This window comes from Dipodomys merriami, unplaced genomic scaffold (genome assembly GCF_024711535.1).
Source record: "Dipodomys merriami isolate MVZ:Mamm:240054 unplaced genomic scaffold, mDipMer1.0.p SCAF_35, whole genome shotgun sequence".
Taxonomy (NCBI): domain Eukaryota; kingdom Metazoa; phylum Chordata; class Mammalia; order Rodentia; family Heteromyidae; genus Dipodomys; species Dipodomys merriami.
In genome coordinates, this window is record NW_027205048.1 from 6200449 (window position 1) to 6221837 (window position 21389).

At 44.5% G+C, this 21389-nt stretch overlaps 1 protein-coding gene across 2 annotated transcripts in view; it reads right to left on the minus strand.

Annotated features, from left to right (window-relative positions):
* The window catches only part of Nrap (nebulin related anchoring protein), a 68772-nt gene that overhangs the window by 13280 nt on the left and 34103 nt on the right, over positions 1 to 21389 (minus strand). For both annotated transcript variants that reach the window (XM_069988046.1, XM_069988045.1), the window contains exons 22-35: positions 20086 to 20190; positions 18960 to 19067; positions 17059 to 17370; positions 15787 to 15891; positions 12474 to 12572; positions 10573 to 10677; positions 9767 to 9874; positions 9088 to 9201; positions 7790 to 7987; positions 6221 to 6325; positions 4587 to 4685; positions 2644 to 2748; positions 2202 to 2309; positions 1024 to 1335 (exon numbers count right to left, since the gene is read on the minus strand). In XM_069988046.1, the coding sequence (XP_069844147.1) occupies positions 1024 to 1335; positions 2202 to 2309; positions 2644 to 2748; positions 4587 to 4685; positions 6221 to 6325; positions 7790 to 7987; positions 9088 to 9201; positions 9767 to 9874; positions 10573 to 10677; positions 12474 to 12572; positions 15787 to 15891; positions 17059 to 17370; positions 18960 to 19067; positions 20086 to 20190 (1983 nt within the window). The remainder of the gene's footprint in view (positions 1 to 1023; positions 1336 to 2201; positions 2310 to 2643; positions 2749 to 4586; positions 4686 to 6220; positions 6326 to 7789; positions 7988 to 9087; positions 9202 to 9766; positions 9875 to 10572; positions 10678 to 12473; positions 12573 to 15786; positions 15892 to 17058; positions 17371 to 18959; positions 19068 to 20085; positions 20191 to 21389) is intronic.

Here is a 21389-nt window from a genome sequence, read left to right on the forward strand (position 1 = left end):
AAATAAGGAATTCACAAGCAAGTGCTTGGCGCAGGACTGGATAATCAAGCTTTCCGGTGTTGTCGGGGGAGATCTCTACGTTGCCCCCTGGTGGTAGGAGGACTCTAAATAGAATCTAGACCCACCCCTCAGCAATCAAATCACTCTTTTTGGACGTCAGGATTTATACCTGCATCATGAGAAGAGGGGTGTGACACCCTGCTCCAAGCTCCCACCAAGAAGCCAGAGGGGTTCAAAGTGTGGGTTCTGGAGTCAGCCCTGTTTCAGTTACCTCCATTATGCACTCATCCATAAAATAGGAACAACAACCAGCCCACCCTAGAGGTTAGCAAGGAGAAGAACAATGGAAGGGGGAGCCAGTGTGGGCCACAGCTGCATTATTTGTACTGTTTGTTGCCTTACCGCCAGATTTCCTGCCCTTGGCCTAGGCGCTGTGCTCTGTGATCCATCCCTGCAAAATCCCTTCATTCATTTGCTTCCCTCTAACCTCAAATATGCCAGGGCTGCTCCTTGTGCAGGCCTTTAGCCTTTGACTTTGCTATTCTATTTACCTCAAGTTCTCTATCCTCTTCTCTCTTCTTGGCTTTTGCTCAAATATCACATTTGAACAAAGAATAAGAAATACTCAATGCCCTATTTTAAATTGCAGAAGTCCAGGCACATCCCACCCACTGCCAACCCATTTTTCCAGTCCATTTGTCCCCATAGCAAAAATCATCCTCTGACACACAATAATTTCCCTCATCCATTATGGTTAATCTTCCTCTAAGACAATTCAAGTTTCATGAGCACGAGAACTATGTAATTCTTTTGTTGATTCCTGCATTCCCGGGGCCTAGCATCGTGTCTGGAATATAGTAGGGGCTCAATAAATACTGGCCGAGTGATTAAATGAATGATATCCACCTAGAGGGCTCAGGCTAAGCAGGTCATTGGGACAAGGCTAATCCAGAAAGCCATGGGATAAGCAGAGATTTGCACTCAGGTGTGCCTAGTTTGCGTTCCCTAAGACCCACTCCCTACCTCACTCTGCAGGGCATGGGCTTTCTTGGCCCAGGCCATCTTCAGATCCTCAGGTAGCGATGTGAATTCATGGTACTGTGTCCGGTAGTCGTGATCACTGGCCAGAGCCTGGGCCTTCCTAGCGTGGACCAGATGCAGCATGTCCCTGGGCAGGTGGCACTGGGATTGGCTGCTGGCTGCCTCTCTCCAGTAGTGATGGTCACTTTGTAGCTGGCCCATCCTCTGGCAGTGCTGAAGCCGAGGGTCATCACTTACACTCCGGACCCCAAGGAGCCTCCCTCGTTCCTTCACAAAGTCATGTCTGTAGAGAAACTAGAAGCATGGGACGGGCTGGTCAGGGTCGTGCACACAACCGACTTAACTTCCATCTATACCCTGTCCTCAAAGACCCCCAGAAAAATGACCTCTTCTTGTTCTGGGAGGTGATATTCTAAGAACCACCACAGTGGGGGACTGGCTGGAGAGAGTACCTTCCTCTCCCGGGGGAACTCAACAGTTAAAACGTTGTTCTTCTCATCACATTAAAATGAGATGCTAGAATCCAGAGAGAGGAGCTCCGCTCCCCTTAAGGATACTGTGGCCAATAGGAATTTATCAAACAAACAAAAAAGGCAAGAGCGAAATTTGTGTTTTATGCATTCCCTCTTGGCAAAATATTAAACCCCAAAGACAGGATCTATTTATTTGAAGTCCACCTTTTCTGTGAATTGTTTGTGGGAAAGAGAAAGTCACCTTCATGTCCCAGAGCTGTGATGCAGGAGTCGCAGCTGGCAAACAAGCACCAAAGGGAACCACCTAGCGCCAAGCGGGGTGCACAGTACAGCCACCTGCCTGGCAATTCCTCTATAGCGTCTTCTCTTTCTCATTCTTTCTCATCCAAAGCAGGCGGTCCACACATTACGGAGACCGCTGCCTAGACTTTGCAGTTAGAAATAAACCTCCAGCACCAGCGCCTGCCTGCCCAGAGCCCTTTGCTTGAATTTAGCTTGTGATTAGCATTGCCTTTCTTTCCCTCCTTCCATCAAAGGACCTCATTCAGAGCTAATATATTCTGCAGGTGACATCTTGTCTCACATGGTTAGAGATTTGCTTTAATTCAGGCAAATCAACCGTAGACATTGTTTTACATGAAGTTAACAGAAATTAGGCAGGATGGAAGGTCACAGCATTCTGCTCACATCGCTGGCGATGTCTCCAGAGGCTCTCGCAGCCTGGAAGGGGAGGGCATCGGCTGTCAGCTTGTAGCCTTGAGCACGAAGATTACGCCAGGCCTCCTTGTATTTTGCCTAAAGTGGGAACACATGTACAGCTTTAAAAAAAAGAGAAACACACGAATCAGCGAACAAAGGCCGCTTCTTTCATTTGTAGAGTACTGTTCCAGAATTGATTTCTGAGACTCGCAAATGCTTTCTATTTGGCAGAGAAAATCTTATTAGCACACACCCCGTGGTAGGCCTTGAGCACACGTGTGGATGGAACACACTGGTGAAAGGGTGGTTTGAATGTGGGTGTCTAGAGCATGTGTCTAAAAAAGCGCCTGTAAAATGTCATGGTTAGACTGCTTCGCACACACCAACACGTGTGGCTCGTGCGTGCACTTCCACAAGAAGAAATGCTTACGTCGCTCAGATTGGCTGCATTGGTTTTTGCTCGGATAAACTCAGGCAGACCCACGGTCACTGTGTACTGGTGCCGAGCATCCTCTCCGGCCGCTTTGTAAAGACGCTGCATCCCAAAACAAATAAACAACAACATGAGACAAATGCTGTGTATATCTGCAGTAACAGAAGACCCCACTGACAACCCAAAAGTTATCTGCTGGATCCCAGAAATACCTTCAGACAGAAGGAAGGTAACACTGCTTTCAAGAAAAGCAGTCTTCAGTAGTCACACTGAATAAAATAAAAGAGGTATACAAGGAACTGCAATTTGATGGGCTAAATAATGTGCTGAGAGGCCTGGGAATGTGGCTTAGTGGTAGAGGGCTTGCCTGGGTTCGATTCCTCAGTACCACATACACAGAAAAAGCCGAAAGTGGCGCTGTGGCTCAAGTGGTAGAGTGCTAACCTTGAGCCAAAGAAGCTCAGGGACAATGCCCAGGCCCAGAGTTCAAGCCCTGGAACTGGCAAAAAAAAAAAAAAAAAGGCTGAGAAACTACAAATAAATTCAATTGTTGGTGGCCTTTTATTTGACAGCACAGCACAAGGCATTAAGATCTGGAAAATGTAGGAGATCTCCTGTCTGACGGAAGAAGCACCAGCCAGCACTGCCCAGTATCCTCCTCTAACTTCCCTGAGTGCTTTCCTCAGGGTAGTCAGCCAGGACCCCTGGGGCTCTGCTACCAAAGCACCAGTCCTCACAGTGAGGTACAAGGCTATGCTTGGTGGCTTCTCTCCAAGGCCAGAGGCCCTCTCAAAGGCCTGGTCACTCTGCAGCATTCAGGACACAAAGGAAGAAAGAAAGGTTAAATAACCACTGTACACTGGTAACAGTTTTGTCTAAGGTCATGAATCCCATCTCTTTGGACTTCTTTCAGTTGCCATTTCTAACTTTTGGATGTAGGTAATGTGGAAACTAGTAGTATAAATGGGCAAATCGCCTCCTAACTTCTAAAAGTTGGAGTTGCCAGGTGTTGGTAGCTCAAACTTGCAATCCTAGCTATGTGGAAAGCTGAGATCTGATGATCACAGTTCAAAGCTAGCCCAGGCAGAAAAGTCCCACGAAACTCAGCCAATGAAGCAGCAAAATACCAGGAGTAGAGTTGTGCTTCACAGGTTAGGGTACCAGCTTTGAGTGAATAAAGCTAAGGGACAACACCCAGGCACTGATTTCAAGCCCTAGTAATGGCACAAAAACAAACACAACAAAGCCACCACCACCACAAAAAAGGAAAGAAAATTATGTATTTACATCACCTCAGGCTCACCTATTCCAAGATCATATGTGGGCTTTCTAAGGAGGAGTAGAAGCAATGGGGAGACAAAGATGGTGTCACAGCATGAGACACTTTCCTTCCCTGCATCTTACCTTTTCCAGGGACCAGGGACAGGAAAACATGAATCTGATAAACAGTGAGTGACAGGAGGAGGCCACGAAGCCAAACTCCATACTTAGAACTGTTCACAAGCCTTCCCTCTAATAACCATTGGCACATCAATATCAACTCTTAGTCAATGTTTGCCTAGAGTTAATGAATTATAAACGAGCTCACCTCAGATTTAATATGGGAAAGAATTATCTGAAAGCCTTGTTAAATGATCCATTGGATTCAGTCATTCTAGGACAAGTTGGGGGTAGGGGAACAGGCATTTCCATGATGCTTCCAGGGGGTGCTAACATGGCTGCCTCTGTTAGAGATACCAACCAGTGCAGATGAAATCTGATTTCCACCAACCTTCCTTTCTCTCTGCAAGATACGTAGGTTCTTTGCCATAATGTTTCTTTCTTTCCAAACTTCTACACAAATGCTCAAACTCTTTTCTTCCCCCATTCACAGCCCACAAACATTCATGTGTTTAACCATCCAGCAGTGTGTTAAAAGCCATCAGAGGATTATTTTTTACCTCATTGGTAATCTGGCTGCTGAACTTGGCATGCAGGAGGTTGGGAGTATCTGTCACCGCTGTGTACTTGAATGATCCAGGATGCTGACGGTAGTTCCTCTGAATTCACACACAAGAAAAGAAGATGGCTCCATCAGGAGCAAGAACAGAAAGGAACTGATCCTTTTCGAACGAGTTAATGCCTCTTTCCACATGGGCTGCCCATCTGTCCCTCCAGAATCCAATGGCCCATCATCCCCTGCTCTGGTCCTCAGAACTCATTGGGGTAGAGTTGGAGAGGGGTGGACACAATGCAGGCTGGATTAGATGCTCGGCCTCGGGGAGGGGGAGCTGGTGCTGTGCCATGGGAGTGGATATGACTACTCAGGGTTGCAGATTGCTCCTGAATGGAGAGCGAGGTGTTTTAAGGGCACACACCAATGACTATGCAACTTTATGGAACACATGCATTGCCCTGCCCCGGAGACCAGGACTCAGAACCACCAGGATGATCCAGGTCTCTATGTTGTTTTAGTTTTTAAAAGCTCCAAACTGGGTTCTGATATGCATCATACTTTCAGAAAGCCTTGCTATAGAGACAACACCAACAAAGCAGAGCAGGGGTAGAAACTAAGAACACATAGCACACACACAGTCTGCCCACCTGGGCTCACAGGCTGTCATCTTTTACACCCTGTGTTCCCGTTACAGCCCCTGTCCCTGTAGCTGCCAGGCACAGCAGTCCTCTTCCCCGCCGCCGGCCCCCCCCCCCCCCCCAGGACAGAGTAAGGTTACGCAGGAGGTCAGAAGAATGCTCAGAATTTTGAGACTTATGTATTTTTATGCCTCTCCCCCTCAAAAAAGAAAATCACGAAGTGTATTTATTGTAGTGATTTCAAACACAGCTGGACTTAGGGTAATGCTAATCCTTATAAAACCGAATAGGGATGCTTGGAATATCCTCATTTGACTTGCTAAGAAGCCAAGGCCCAGAGAGGGCAGATCACGGGCCTGAGGTTACACAGCAAATGAGCTCTGGCCTGGAATTTCAATTTCTGATGGCTTCCAAAGCTGTCTGCTTGGCATTGTGCCACAGGGCCTCTCTTCAAATGGACGTAAGGAAGGCACATCTTATCAGTGGTGAAGAATTCTTCTATGTTGATAGAGGAAACAACTGTGACTATAATCCGCACCAAAAGGTTTGTGGTATGGGATTCTAACTTGGGGTTTGTTAGGCTGGCGCTCTACCGCTTGAGCCATGCTTCCAACCCTTTTTTGTTCTGAGATAAGATTTTGCTTTTTGCCCTGACCAACCCAGATGATTTTTTAAGATTTATGCCTCCTCCAGTAGCAGCACTCCATTACGTACTCCTCTACAACCAATAGTTGGTTGGCCCTGAACTACAGTCCTCTGGTCAGCCATCTGGAGTAGCTAGGATTACAGATGTGAGTCACCAACCAGTGCCTGACTCACAAAGGTGACTTAAATGGCATCCACTCTGAATTTGGAGAATCCAGTTTTTTTTTTTTTTTTTTTAAATCAAGGCACAGAGGTTTTGCTACAACTTCACCTGCAACTGGTTTTTGCAGAAGAAAGCAGACCTGTGGTTTTATAACATCTGCTACCCCCGTCTCGTGCTCCAGGGACCCCTTACCTCACTGATGAGCTCTGAGGCTTTCTTTCTCCCTTCAATCTCTAATGTGCCAGGAACAACACAGGCGACTCCCCGCATAAAGTTCAGGTCTGAACGGTACAGATTCTATAAGGAGCAATACCAAGAATCAGAAATGCCAAACTCTTACAGCAAGTAAGTAAAGAGAAGCTGGAGGTCACAGAGCATCACCTGAGAGCATCATGACTCAGGGTCCCAGATATTCTATACTATATATACTATGTAGTAAATGTTCAGTAGGGGAAAAAAAATGTAGGTCCAAATAGTTCTGCCACGTCTTTCAGTGTAGCTGTCCTAGGAATGCTTAGACAGAGTTTTATTTTAATGTGGGCTATAAAACAATAAATACTGAAGCGGATTGTGGTTAGAAAGTCAGGTGTCTTGGGGAGAAATGTGCAAATGTTTTTAGCAGGTCTTCTAAAACAAAAACCAGCACAGCGGGTGCTATTAATTAATCATGGGTTAGGAAAAAAAGCTAATGCATGAATCCAAGTAATCTGGCAAAGACCTGTCTGGATCTATGTGGATAGGCGTTGAGTGCATGGGCCTGAATGATTTGAGCTGACACTTTAAAGAGTCCCCAAATTCAGTCCCCTCAGCCAGCAAGACACCCCCTGGGCATGCTGCCTTCCAATTGCCATCACTGAGCCAGACAGAGCAGATGAGAGCTCTGGGCAGGGGTTAATCGGGCCCCAGTGAGTATGGCAGCTCCCTGGTTCCTACCGCTGCTCTCGGGTTCCCGACAGTTGGTGTCACTCAGCAAATGCTATACACACACAGAAAATTCCAGCTTACAGGCACTGCTGAACTAGGAAGTTACCTGTGCTGTGTTCTACTTCTCTATACAAGCCCATTACTTGCATGTGTCCTAGCAGGGTGTGTGGCATGGTAAGTACCAAACAGGATGCTGCTGCCTTTGGGAGAATGTGAGGATTTTTTTCTGAGCATAAGGACTTCCTCCAATGCTTCTTGACACAGAGGACAGCCATCAAAAGCTGGACACGCAGGCCAGAGGGCCTGAAGATACCTCCAAAGGACCCAGGGAGGAACTCTGGGGCCTGATTTCCTAGGTTATCACCCTACCTGAGCTCTGCTCTCCCCAAAGTGGGTGACTTTGAGGTACAGGCTCTGAACAGCATCTCCATAGCCCTCCTGAGAAGAGGAGAAAGGAACTCAGGAAGGACGTGCGACCCCCACCTAACCTGAAGCCAGAGGCAAAACCACCAGTGTGAACAACCATTTGTCACCTACATGGTAATGTCTCTGAATGGTGGCGATAAAGACTAACAATTTAGGGTTATTGTGGGATTCAAAGTATAGTAGATACATGAGGCTTGCAATTCTGCACAAACCCTCAGTCATTTTGCTATTGGATTTTTTACATATATTAGAGCTACATAGGCACTCTCCAGCTGAGTTCCAAGAGAAAATTCATGCTCCAGATTCCCAATCTATGGAGGCTTCCCAAAGCCAACAGGAGCTTGTGGGCCACTGCCCCATGGTCAAAGACACAGGAAAACGGGCCTTAAGGGAAAGGCCAGGCCTCCTTACCTCACTTTGCAACTTATGAGCTTTCTTGGCACAGCTTAGCCTCAGGTCTTCTGCCAAAGATGTATACTGGGGGAGTGGATGTCTGTAATCCTGGTCGCTGGCCAAGGCCTGAGCCTTCTTGGCATGCACCAGGGTTACCATATCCAGTGGCAGATGGAAGTGTGCCTTGGAGTGTTCAAAGCCTTTCTTGTAGTTCACCTAGAGGGGAAGATGGATCAACAATAGCTATTTCAAAGCTACTATTTGCAACAGGACATTACGGGAGAGCAACTGTCATGCAATATTCCCAGGACAGACTGGGGGATGCTCCTGGCTAGGGCTAGTGCCTGGAAGGGAATGCTCCTTTCTTGTAGGAATTGGCCAAAGCAGCAGGACTGGACTCTCGCTCCTGACAATCACCTCTGCTCCACCCCCTCCCAGCTCTTGGAGGTCACTGGCCTAGCTAAAGAAGAGCTAGAGGAAAATAGAGACATCCGAGGGCTAGATACAACATCCAGACACAGCACCAGTGGTTCCTTTGCTTGTTTCTTTAATGCATCATTTTTTCAGTGGAAACTCATTCTCTATCCAGTCTATCTTTGGATTCTCCTCTTACTCTAGGTGAGGAAAAAAGTAGTCAAATAGGCCAAGTCCAAGTTAATCTGGGAGCAGAAGCAGGGAGTGGGAATGGGGAGTTTGTAGCGCCAGTCCTGAGAGCTGCATATTTTCAACTGCAAGAAGAGGACGCCCTTTCCAGGCTTCCAGCTCCACACAGCCCTTGGAGAATCTGCTTAGAGGTCTGTGACACCCACAGAGGACTCTGCTCTACCTCCTCCATCCTGCCCATCACCCCCTTGGCGCTCCAGCCACTCCGTCCTAACCTCCCACTCCCATCTCTGTTAATCCTGCCCTCACTTCTAACACAAAGCTGTGACAATTCATGTCCAACCCCCCACTTAGAGGTTTGTTGCCCAGGACAGAAAGAGAAAAAAAACCCACAAAACATAAACTAAGCTGTTGGTGAGCATGTTACCAACTGCCGCCTTTTAGAATCCAGGTGAACTTCTGGCAAGAAGTCTAGAATTTTTACAATTTTTCACATGTAAATATTTGCAATGAATTCACTTGACAGACCAAACACAGTATCTCTGCAAGCCACATCTAGCCCACAATACTACCTCCACTGGTAACCACTAGTTTAAATCAAAGAATGCCCAGAACCAACAACCTCCTTCAGCAGGACAGACAGCCTTCACTGGCTGAGCCACCAGCATTGTTAGATGGGCCGCAGCGTTCCTGGGCCCTTTCTTCACACTTACATTGCTCTGTAGAGAGGTCGCGTGCACTGAATGTACAAGGCTGAGATCATCCTCCAAGCTCCGGGAGCCGAGCATCTGTCCTTTCAATCTCTCAAATGCTTCTTTGTATTTGTACTAAAGGGAAAGAGAGGAGAGACAGAGAGAGAGAGAGAGAGTAACAGCTCAGGGACAAGGCATGGGGAATGGAAGAGGTGGGTATTGGGTGAAAAATGTTTTGTTCTTTTTGACAGTAACTGGGTGAGTTAAAAGAAAACGCACGGGAGTTGTCAAAAAGGTCTATTCTTTCATATGCAAGACTCCCAATGACTAAAGGGCTCAGGCTTGAAATGGCAGGACGTATTAGCACTTGGGCGGCCCAGGCTGGAAGAAGGTGCACGTATTATTAACTGTCTCTTCACACAGACTGGCTTTGTGAAAACTCGTGGTAGAGGGTACATTTCATCTGCCCGGGGGCCATGTTTATAGTCCAGCATCTGGCTTTGTACCCTAGGTTAGGGATTTTTGTTGTTGTTGTTGTCATAAGCTATGTTCTTTCTCACTGGTCATTATCTGATTGCCCCAACACAGTCAGTTCAGAGAGGAAAGGATATTATCCACAGGCAAAAGAAGGCAGAGGTTAGAGGCAACAGAACTGAAAACTGGTTTGGATTAAACGTGTGTCACAGTGTTGTAGGCTCACATCACTTATGATTTCCCCAGAAGCCTTTGCTGCCTGGAACGGAATGGCATCCAACCTCAGCTTATATCCACCGTCTCGAAGTTTGCTCCAGGATTCCTTATAACGAGTCTGGCAGGAAGATGTGTACAAATCAAGACCTTCATATGACCTACTGTTTTCCTAATCGCTGTTCTGCCAAAATAGAAGCCTGGTTTGTTGTAGGTTTCTATCCCTTCCCTAGCCCTTCCCAGCCCCTATTCCCAAACCCCAACTGTGGTTAGAGATCACTGTGGCTTAGAACAAATTATCTACAAGTTGGCAAGCTAAGCCAAGAGAGGGAAGCTGTTAAAAGCAAAGTCTTTGGAGTCAGACACAGTCAAAGCTTTCTGAGCAACAAGCTGATTGGACCAAGGAGACATAAGGCTGCATTTGCATAGATTTTTGTGCAAGCTAAATGAAAGCAATGTCTCTATCAGAGGACAGGAGATAGGGATAGATTATGGAAAGGAGAGGTCAGTCTCTTCCCCACCCCAGTATCTCCTTGGCATAGGCCCTGGGAATACTCGGCTTTATTTAGGCCCTTGACCCATAATACTAAGATGGATGGCTTTCCAAGCCTCACTTTTTCCAATAAGCTTTACTCTTCAGCTACATCATTGGCAGGGCCCAATGAAAATGATCATGTAAGTCTCCTGATTCAAAACAATCTCACATTTGTACATGGCAACAGCCGAGCAGTTACCCAATTGATAGATCTGTTGAGCACAAAGCACCATGAAGGTATGCCTGACCTCCGGTCATGGATACCAGTATCCAACGAGCCTCACCTCACTGATGTTCATGGCATTCAGCTTGGCCAGCAAAACCTCAGGCAGGTCAGCAGTCTGTGTGTAATGATGCTTTATGTTTTCTCCTTGTTCCCTGTAAAGCCTCTGTGGGTGGAGAGAGTTTTGCATTAGCCCCAGAGTCTTTTCCATGCACAACAGAGATGAAGGGGCTCTGGATGGAATGTAATTGTAGACATGATCGCTGCACCCTGCATCCACCCAGACTTCCTAGCCCAGTGACATGCACATCATTCTCTCCCCAGCTCGATTTTCCAGCTCAGAATAGGGCAGGATGGAACATTCCTCCCTTAACACTCCATGCCTGTTTTGTTCTTTTTTTTTTTCCTTTTCTATTCTTTTTTTATTGTGAAAATACTGTACAGAGGGGTTACAATTACATGGGCAAGATAATGAGTACATTTCTTATCAAGCATTGTTGCCTCCTCCTTTGTTTCCCCTTCCCATCCCGCCTGTTTTGTTCTGAGACAAGCGTCAGAGGAGGAATCAAGGCCTACATCCCATGGTGTCATGTGATTATTAGCTACAAGCTGTGGGAGGTCAGTGGGCTGCAGAGGGCACACAAAGAGATGGCTCCTGGAAGTGAGATCCCTTAGTGTCCACCTCCATCCTCATTCCTTCCCCCTTCCCCACGGTTCTTGCCTTATCAATGTCTCTAGGTAGAACTCTTTACCTAGAACTCTGGCTTGGCGCTTCTAATATCCTAGTCATTTTCAATGACACATGGAGTTGATATTAGTCACCAAAATGAAGTTTCTCAACCTAGCTTTTCCATCCCAAATCTTATCAGATATGTCCAAGTTTCTACGTATCACAGCAGTGCCCCCTAGAGTTGACTAAGGGTAAAGGACAAAACAAATATTGTTTTCTTGCCAAGAAATTCTTGTGTGACCATCTATATTTCTCAGAATTCAATCTGATTCTGTTGCACTGATTAATTACAAAATCATACATTCTTATATTATATGCTTGTGAATCCTCACATCGAATATTCTGACAGGCCTTTTTGGAACGTCCATGGCATAAAGCACAGCCGACAGAATTTGCTGGAAGTCAGGGAAGGAATTTAGAAATCCTCATCCTAAGGTTTGTAACTTTTTCTTTTTGGTAACCTGAATGGCTTGGATATTAATAATAATAGTCATTATTATTATAAATATTATTATCTTGAAGTAGATGTACAAAGAGGATTCAATTTAAGATTTGGTTTGAAAATGTTTAAAACCACATCTGCCTTATAGGAAGATCCATGGACTGCTCTCAGCACAGTCAGCCGAACAGAGCTAATCCATGTTCTCAAATGAATTTTTATACGTGAGCACTAGTCTATTCAATCTCTATAATTCAGTGCTGGAAGGTCCAAGGGTCAAATCTTGGTTCCCTGTATTCCACAGAATATAGGAAATGGCTAGCAAGTCACAATAATGTCTACAGATCAACTCATTTTCAAACCTTTCTATCCTGGGTTCCCATTTCCCATCTCCCCTGCACACACCCCCAGCTAGACTCCAAAGCATGGCATCAGTATTCCAATTAGCAAGATTCTTCCCAAAGTTCCAGTTCTGAATACAACCCTTTCAAACAAAAGGGAGAAGGGGAAAAAGGCCTGGCTACAGACAAATCCATGAGACATGCAAATGGAAAGAAGAAGAGCATCATGGGGCAGTGGGGTGCGGAGCCCCACTTGGCATCCTAAGTGCAGGAACGCCCCATTTGCATCCTAATGAGGCAGCATCCCTGCTAAGGGGAGCCTCATAAAGGATGAGGAGCCCCTTCATCCTCAGGACGACAGAAGGAGCAAGCCCAAGAACCCCTCCGCTTCAATCGCGCTGTTGAAAGAAGAGCCACTCTTAGAGTCATAATGTATATACATTATCACTCACGTCCACTGCTTGGGTATAACTAATTCTGGCCTGGACCATCTCCGGAGTGTCTTTAATACTGGTAAACTTCAAAGCATCTGGATGCTGACGGTACTTCTTCTGTTGAGCAGGGAAAGATCAAAGCTGTGAATTTTGTGCTGCTCTTTCATGCCATTTGAAAGAGAAAATCATAGGTTGCTTGAGATTAGAGTGAATTTGTGAACATAATAATTATTCTGCTTCCTCCATCTTTATATCCTAGGTGCCTTCAGGTTAATATTTGTTTCAATTTAAGAATAACCTTATGTCAATTAACATTAAAGTATTTCTACCTGGTGCAAAGACAACATCTCAAAATTAGGTAAAATACTGTAGGATCACACTTAGGAGAGGATTCTTTTTTATAGGCTTCAAATGCTGCGGCACAGTTGTTTACATATCTTAGTTTGGCTCTTCTAAGCAAGAAAGCACATTCATAGTTACATTTGTCCATTGAAGCTCTCTATTTTCCTTCCACAAAAGGATGTGGTAGATTTTTATCACAGTCAAAACCATTGTATTTAACATTCAGAGAGTGTACACTGGCCACCCACTCCAGAGCCTAGTTCAGTTAGCATATATGTACTAATTCTTGAAAATAACAAGAAAAAGGACACTGTTATTGCAAGGAGTCATTCTAGAGGTTGGCAGACAAGAAAACAAACAAAAATCTATGAAATAATAAATATTGGCAAAGATCTTAATATTCTATTTTTCAGAGTTCTGAAAATCATGCTTAAATTAATTCCCTTTGTGTATGTGGGCAATAGGGCTTGAATTCAAGGCCTGGGCACTGTCCCTTGGCTTTGTCATTCAAGACTGGCACTCTACCACATGAGTAATACCTCCACTTCCACTTCCAGCTTTTTGGTGATTAACTGGAGACAAGAATCTTATCAAATTTCCTGCCCCAGCTGGCGTTGAACCTTGATCCTCAGATCTCAGCGTCCTGTCCTGAGTAGCTAGGATTTATAGGCACAAGCCACACAGCTAATAAATTCCCCTTTTAAATCGTAAAGCATTTCCAGGGAACCAAAATGATAATTGCCTTAACGAAACTGTGGAGTTTATGTTTTCCCAAATCAAGCAATTATTTTATGACATACACTTATTTATCTAGTTGGATTTTTGTGCACTATATTAGGTTAGATGCATCTTCCATGTAGCCAAATTAGAACACAGCCATACTCATTTGATTTACTATTGTCTGTAGTCATTTTCTAGCTAATTATAACAGAGACAATATAACCTTCAGGACTGAAAATACCCACTGCTTTGTCCTTTACATGGTAGGTGTGATGGCTTCTGCTTCACAATGTGTGTGTGAGCGTGTACACACATGCATGCACACACACACGTGTGCCTAGATGCTTTTGTGGGTCTTTCACATACCTAATATGTACTCTGAAGTGCAAAAAGTCAGCTCACTTTGACACTACCCTAGAAATATGTCAGTCTATAATGAGATTGTTAGACAAAATGCTAAAAGATACCTTCCTTTATTCACTAAAATTTGAGGACTGGCCTGAGACAAGAAGATCAAGAAAGATAAGCAAATTTCTTGAGCAGGATTATACAATAGATTTGCAAATTAAAACCACTGTGGGGTACATGGTCCCCAAAGATCTCTTGGCTTTCAAGACTTTAGCATACAGAGGGGATAAGTTTGAAGGCTGGATGATGTATAGAACATTATTATTATTCATTGTTATTCTTCATTTCCCATATTGAGGGCTTGAATCCTCTGCCTTAAATACGTATTCCCATAAGTTTTTCATATTCATCCTCTGAAGATGACCTTTCCTTTATTTAGACTAAACAACTTAGGGCAGTACTGTCTTCACAGAGTTCTCTGGGACCTCTGAGGTAAGTGTTAACTAACTTGTCTGAATATTAGGCCAATCAGAGTGAGAACACTTTGTGATCAGCTCTGCCGTGTGTCAGGTGACTAGAAAGCTGTTCAATCAGAAAACAACAGTGCGGAGAAGTTATGTTTGGAAAAAAGAAAAAAACACAACACAGATGTCATTCTTTTTTGATGATTATTCAGTAAGAAAATCTCCTAGACAAAGCTCCCAGGAGGCTCAGCGCCAAAGCTGAAGTCTTCAGGAGCAATGACCATTAAGGAATCCTCTCTGTCCAGGAAAGTCCAGAAAGATCAGTCTACTATGAAGACAAATGCTCACTTGCTTTCTGAGCCAAGTCCCTCCCCAAACAGACATGATGAGAAGTGGCTTTGAGTGGTTTGATCTTGTTGACCTCTGTGTGAGCATGAGTCAGTGAGAGTTTTCTGGGGTGCCCAACCCAGCTGCAATTCTGCCCTCTAGAGGACATTTGTCAATCTGTGACCTTTTTGCTTATCACAAGTGGGGCCTGTTAGCAGCTCCAGGTCAGGAATGCTGCTAAACATCCTAGGAGACACAGGACAGCCTCTCACAGCAAGAGTGCACAGAATGCCAATAGCAGAAGGACTAGGAAAACCCTCACACCATTAAAAAAAAAAAAAAGGCTGCTCAGTGAAACTGAACTAAATTGTGAGGAAATGGCTCTTTTTACAAGCAGTATGTTCTCAGATATGGCCAGGGTGGTTCTCAGTTCACAGGAGTGGGATTTAAATACAGAAAAAGTGATAGCTGGATGCTAGTGGCTCACACCTATAATCCTATCTATCCTGGAAGCAGAGGTCTAAGGATTGAAGGTCGAAGCCAGCCAGGACAGAAAAGTCCATGAGACTCCAATTAACCAGCAAAAAGGCGGAAGTGGAAATGTGACTCAAATAGTAGAGTGCCAGCCCTGAGTGAAAAAGCTAAGCCAGAGTGACAGCACTGGAGTTCAATCAATCAATAAGAAATGCGACGAGTTTTGCACAAGAGAGAACCAACCACCTAACCATGTTAGTGAATATTCAAAAACTGTTTACACTTTTGCAGAAAGAGAAGAAGAAAATGTGCATAAAGGTGTAGACGGGCTTTCTGGCTACAATAAATGTATCTTTTCATCATCTCTCCAGTGCCGCTTCATTAAAAAGGTAAGTTGGTGGGTAGCAATTGAGCTCCGTTTGATTGTCATTATTATTCATAATATCATTTGTCACCCACTTTGTTTTTGCCAGGGTTCTATGGGCCCCTACTGGCGTGTGTTTGGTATGTGGTTTCTCTCTAATTACAGCCTGAGTCTGAGTTTTCAGGCCTTTCATGTGGCTTCTCCTTTTGAGTGGAAATTATTTTAATTCTGTACAGCAAACGCCACACACCTAATGCAGCCAGGCCTGTTACACACTGTCAGGAAATCTCACCTCGCTAATGAGCTCTCCTGCCTTCTTCGCCTGCTCCACATTTAATGACCCGGTGGCGACCCAGCCCAGGCCTTTCATCCACTTCATGTCTGCCTTGTATTGGTTCTGACAAAGGAGAAGGAAAGAAAAAAAAATAAAAAGACAGGCCATTGTTGCTGCAGACATTTAGAGGGCTATTAACAGCTCCTGATGCCTCCCAGAGCTAGCTGAGTCAAATTAGATGCCACTTTGTCTTATCCATTTCTGCCCAGTCACAGGTAGGACCCTAAAACGTAAATGAATTTCCCTTTTAATTATAGAGACCTGCCTTTGGATAGTGGCTTTGCTTTAGGCCCCACCCAATACCTCTGGGAGCAGAAGGGGAGGGGCTAAGTCACCCTTGGCCCTCATTAGGGACTCCCGTCTACCTCCCTAGGAAGCAAGTCCTCATTGTCTGTACTACCAATTTTCTTGTTTAAAAATGACATGCAGGAGAGAAGAAAACGAGAAATCCTAACGGAATCTGGAGCTCTGGAAAGAATTTCACAAGACATCCGAGACTTCCCACAGTGCCTGTTCCTTCCTCTGAGATGCGGGAAGTAAGAAGAGGATATTTCTCATTTCTTTACTGGCCACTGAATGGAAAGTTATTTAAATGGGTATTTCTTAAAAAAAATAGCACATCAACTGTTTATCATGAAGCAGCTCCACCAGGAAGGGATACATGCATGTGTGCACACACATACGTGCATGCACACACCCACACACAGACACACATGCAATAGTCCAGCAGGTGTTGACCTCCTCTTTCCACTCATCTACCTTCTGGAACAAAAGTTAAATAGGAAAGAATGAAGAATCAGGTGGAGGATAGACAGTGGAAGGAGAAGGGATGCTGTTGATAATTGGCAAGCTGCTCCTTCCAAGAATGGAAACTGCTAGAGTTCAAACAAGTTATCCGTGATGCTCACCCACAGCTGACCACTGTGAAAAACGTCACACATACAACATTCCCTTGGTGACTAAAACAAGAAACCTGGAACACATCTGTAGTTCAGAATTCCAAGAAGGAAAAGGAGCTCTGTGATTTTTCTCTTGGTTAGTACAGAACTTAAAATGGACATGGTTTGAATAAAAGGTAAAACATAAGGAAGCTAAAATGTCTCCACTCTGGGAATCAGAAATAGGTATCCCATTAAGATAAACTGGAAGGGTGCACACAGGTGGACAAGGTGCACCCAGGTGGACACAGGTGCACACAGGGACGCACACAGACGAACACATATCACTTACGTCGCTCTGCAAGCCATATGCCTTCTTAGCCCACTCCACTTTCATGTCTGTGGGCAAAGCTGTAAAGTGATGGGATGTCGTCCTGTAGCCTATGTCTGTGGCTAAGTGCTGAGCTTGGCGGGCATGTGTGAGGTGGACCATGTCCAGGGAGATGTGGCACTGGGATTTGGCGTCCTCGAAGCCCTTTTTGTACTCCAGCTCACTCTGCAGCTTGGACATTTGCAGTGAGTGGCTCATTTGCGAATCATCCTGTGCACTCTTTGCTCCAATGAGTTTCCCTCTGGACCTCTCATAATCCTCCTTGTACTTTACCTAAGTAAGAAAAATAGACAACCATGCTCGAGAAGCTCCTGAGAAGAGCTGTTAAGCTCCAAGCTGCAGGTAGGAGTGTTAAACAACACCTTTTGACACACACTTAGCAGAATGAGAGTCTGGACCACTGGCATACTTTTATCAAATGGTGAAATAAAATATCACTGTCCTATTAGCTCCCTTTTCAACTTGGCTTCTAGAAAGCTCTGAGCTTACCTGAAAGCTTAGCTATATAATCAGTCCTCTAGCATTTTGTTAGAGGCTTTTTTCTCCTCTAATTATTTAATAATTTTTAAATGTTATTTAATATAATTTAATATATATTTAAATATATATTTAAATGGCCTGTTTTCTGTGAAAGCTATCTTAGAATCATTTCGGATAATAGTGAGAACCTCGTAACTAAAAAGAGTAGCAATAAAATGAAAAAGACACAGAGCCAGGTGTTGATGGCTCATACCTGCAATCCTAGCTCGTTGTCGGGGGAGTGGGATGTAAAGATCATGGTTTGAAGCTACCTTGCCTAGACAAATCTGAGCTACTCTTATTTAACCAGCAAAATACCAGAAGTAGCATCACGGATCAAGCAATAGCATGCCAATCTTGTGTGATAAAGTCAAGCAAGAACCCAAGTCCCTGTGTTCAAGCCCCAGTACTGGCATGTGCACGCGTGCACGCACACACACGCACACACACGCACACACACAGACTATCCAAAATATAATTGCTGTTCAAGTAAGAAACTCAAGGGCTATGGGGAGCAAAAATGAGCCTAAAAATGATTTTAAAAATGCAATGAGAGGCAGAAGAAAGAATAATGTGGGAAGGCTTTGAAAACTGAAACATGGTCCCACGATGTGACAACCTTTTCAATCTTATCATTATTGTGGCCATCGACAGTTGGGGCTATACTTTTAAAGCTGCATGCATCCATTTTGATATCTTCCAGGCATGTGGCAGGCCTGCACTGCTCACAGTGCATCCACAGAATAGTTTGTAAAATGTTCCCAGATGACTTTAAGATATGTCAGAATGTAAATCCACATCACTAAGCCCCTCCATCAAGTGACTTTTTAAAAGCAGGACTTCCTCAATGAAAGGAACAAAGCTGGCCCAGAGCCCTCATCTCCTCATCAGACTTATGGCAGATTTCATTGGACTATAAAACACTTATAAACATCATTCCATTTCCTCATAACCATATGGCAATTACCAATTTATCAGCAAGGTACCTGAGATATTGAGAGATTAAACAATCTGCCCCAAATAACAACACTCATATGTGATAGAGCTAGAGTTTTATCCAAAATTGACCTTATCCTAGAGCCTGGGTTCTATGCCATGAATAGGCAACAGTATTTAAAAGAAAGTCATAGAATTGATAGGCATCATTTATCTGTGAAACAAGGACTGGGATGATTACTCTCACAACTGTATGTGGCAAGCAGCTCAACAGGCACTGCATGATTATCTCATTGTAAAGCCACTGTTGTCATCCCTGTTTTGAATATAAGGAACCTGAGATTAAGAACTGGATCAGATAAAGCAGCAGGAATCCCATCTCTTGCCCACGTGGAGAACTGACTCACCTCACTGGCTAGGTCCCTCTTAGCTTTGGCTGTCAGGAAGGTTAAGGAGTCAAGACGCAGCTCAAACCCTTTTGCCTTCTGGCTTTCCCAGCTACTCTTGTATAGTTTCTAGAAGGGATTTAGGAAAGAAAAGATTATTTCCTGAGAGACTTTTGTTAGACTCTAGGTTGACCTTTCTAGAAAGGGAACAAGGACAATGTCCTTTCCTGGAGCCAAGAGCACTAGATTCAGGTAATTGAATACAACCAGGCCTTTAGATTCCAGTCTGTAGGCCTCTAGGCATATAGACTTCAATCAAAAGAAGCATAAATCAAAGTCCAAAAGCTTTGATGATACTAGGCATCTTTACAGAAGTCTCAAAGACTAGCCAAAGGCTGAACAACACAGTATTTGTGTAAAGTCTACTCTGTGTCTATCTACAACCTCCCACTGCAGGTGACTGCACCCCTTTCTCTTTCCTGTCTCTCCAGATACTTGGATCTTTCCTTGTTCCTTTCATTCCCTTTTTGCTCCCACCTCCAAGTTTCAAGATCTTTCCTCTGAAGGCCCCTCTTCCTTCCAATCTATTTCTCCTTCTAGTGCCTACTTACCTAGTTGCCAGACTAAAACCCCAAGACCTGGGAGCTGAGTGGAGAGTGCTGCAAAAATAGCCCCCCTTACACAGGGAGGAAGATGGGGTCATGGGTGCTTTCACGGATACTTATGGATACTTTCATGTCCAACAGCCACCAGTGTGCCCACTCCTCCAAGTGTGTCATGACTATTTGCTCAGAGATGGATCCTAACAACTCAGTGAGGCGCCTATACAAGCCTCGTTTTCCTTATGGGAGCACTGTGGGTCAAACCAGATGGTTTGCAGCCACTGGCTGAGCTCTTACTCACTTTCTTCTGCTACTGCTCAGCTCTAACACACCTGGAGTAGCCACTCTAGCTGAAGTCTTCCCCTCTAAACAATGATCCCCAGTGTAAGCCCCTCTCACTAAAGTACTGAACAGGAAGCTCTCAGGGCGAGCAATTTTTAGACAGTTGGTACAGACACTAGCAATGTGGCTGTTGGCTTGGGTGATGTGACCAAGTGACCATAGAGCATAGCAGAGCCCACAGCTGTCTCCTCCCCCTTGGGTACCTCACTGAGATGAGCAGCATTGGCTCGGGCCTGCAAGAAGAGAGGCTCATCTTTGCTGATGCTGTACTGATGGACAGACTGTTCGTTTCCTGCTTTGTAGGCTACCTGTTAGAAGAGAACACTGGGTCAGGAACTGGAGGGTAGGAAGGCTGATGAGTCCATCATAACTCTGGGACTAGAGATCACTACATTAACAAAACAAGCCAGGCACAAAAAGACAAATACCACATGATCTCATTCATTTGTGGCAGCTTAAAACATTGGCCACATTGAAGTGGAAAGCAGAACTGAGGTCACTGGAGCTTAGAGGGGCTGGAGATAGACACAGACACAGTGCATCATGGATAATAAAGTACAACCAGAAGTAGTTCTAATATTATCCTGTGTATCAGGCAACAGAATTGACCATGATTTATTATATACTTCAAAAGAACTAAAGGGGATGTTAAGGTTACCCAACACATAGAAATTATAATATGTGAAGAGACTGAAATATTAATTATCCCCAACTTAATCATTATCCACTGTATACATTTTAAAAATTGTAGTACTGTGCCCATAAATAAGCACAAATATTGTATGTCAATGAAAAACAACTCTAGGGAGGAGGGATGAGAGAAAGTGACAGAGGAAGTGGCTTTGAGGTAGAAAGAATACCCCTTTATATAACTAACTGATGTTAATAAAAACATGGGGAAAATGTGCACCAATAGACACATCCACACACACATATATACACACATATATACATACCACACCAGACACCATAAACAAACTACAGTGGACACAATTCAGGTTAGAGTCAAGCCCCAAAGCCCCCCTCAAATTTCTTTAGAAAGGAAACTAGTGAGGGACCAGTCAGATTGCAGTAACAGGGTATTTGGTTATTGTTGAACTCTAAATAATATCCATGGAGCCATATTGCTCTGCCTCCTATATGTGAGCTCCAATGAACATGACCCACACATAGGCATAGACAAATGTTGTCCTCATCAAAGATAAGCGTCTACTGAATCCACAATTGTAGAGTCTCTGGTGAGAGACAGAAGAAAGACAAAAAAAAGGAACTAAGGAATATTGACATTCTTCCATCTGTCTCTAATAACTGGAGGGGAAAAATGGATTGGATAGAGCAGAGAGGACTGGGTGTTCCAATCCCAGAAACAGCCTGAGAGTATGAGGAAAGCTATTTAAGAGAAAGCTCTTTGGTTCCTGACTGCGTAGGCAGCACCTGCTCCTGCCTCGGGAGGCTCCCAGGCCCATGACACAGCACACAGGCAGCACAAGGGCAGCCCAGGACTCAC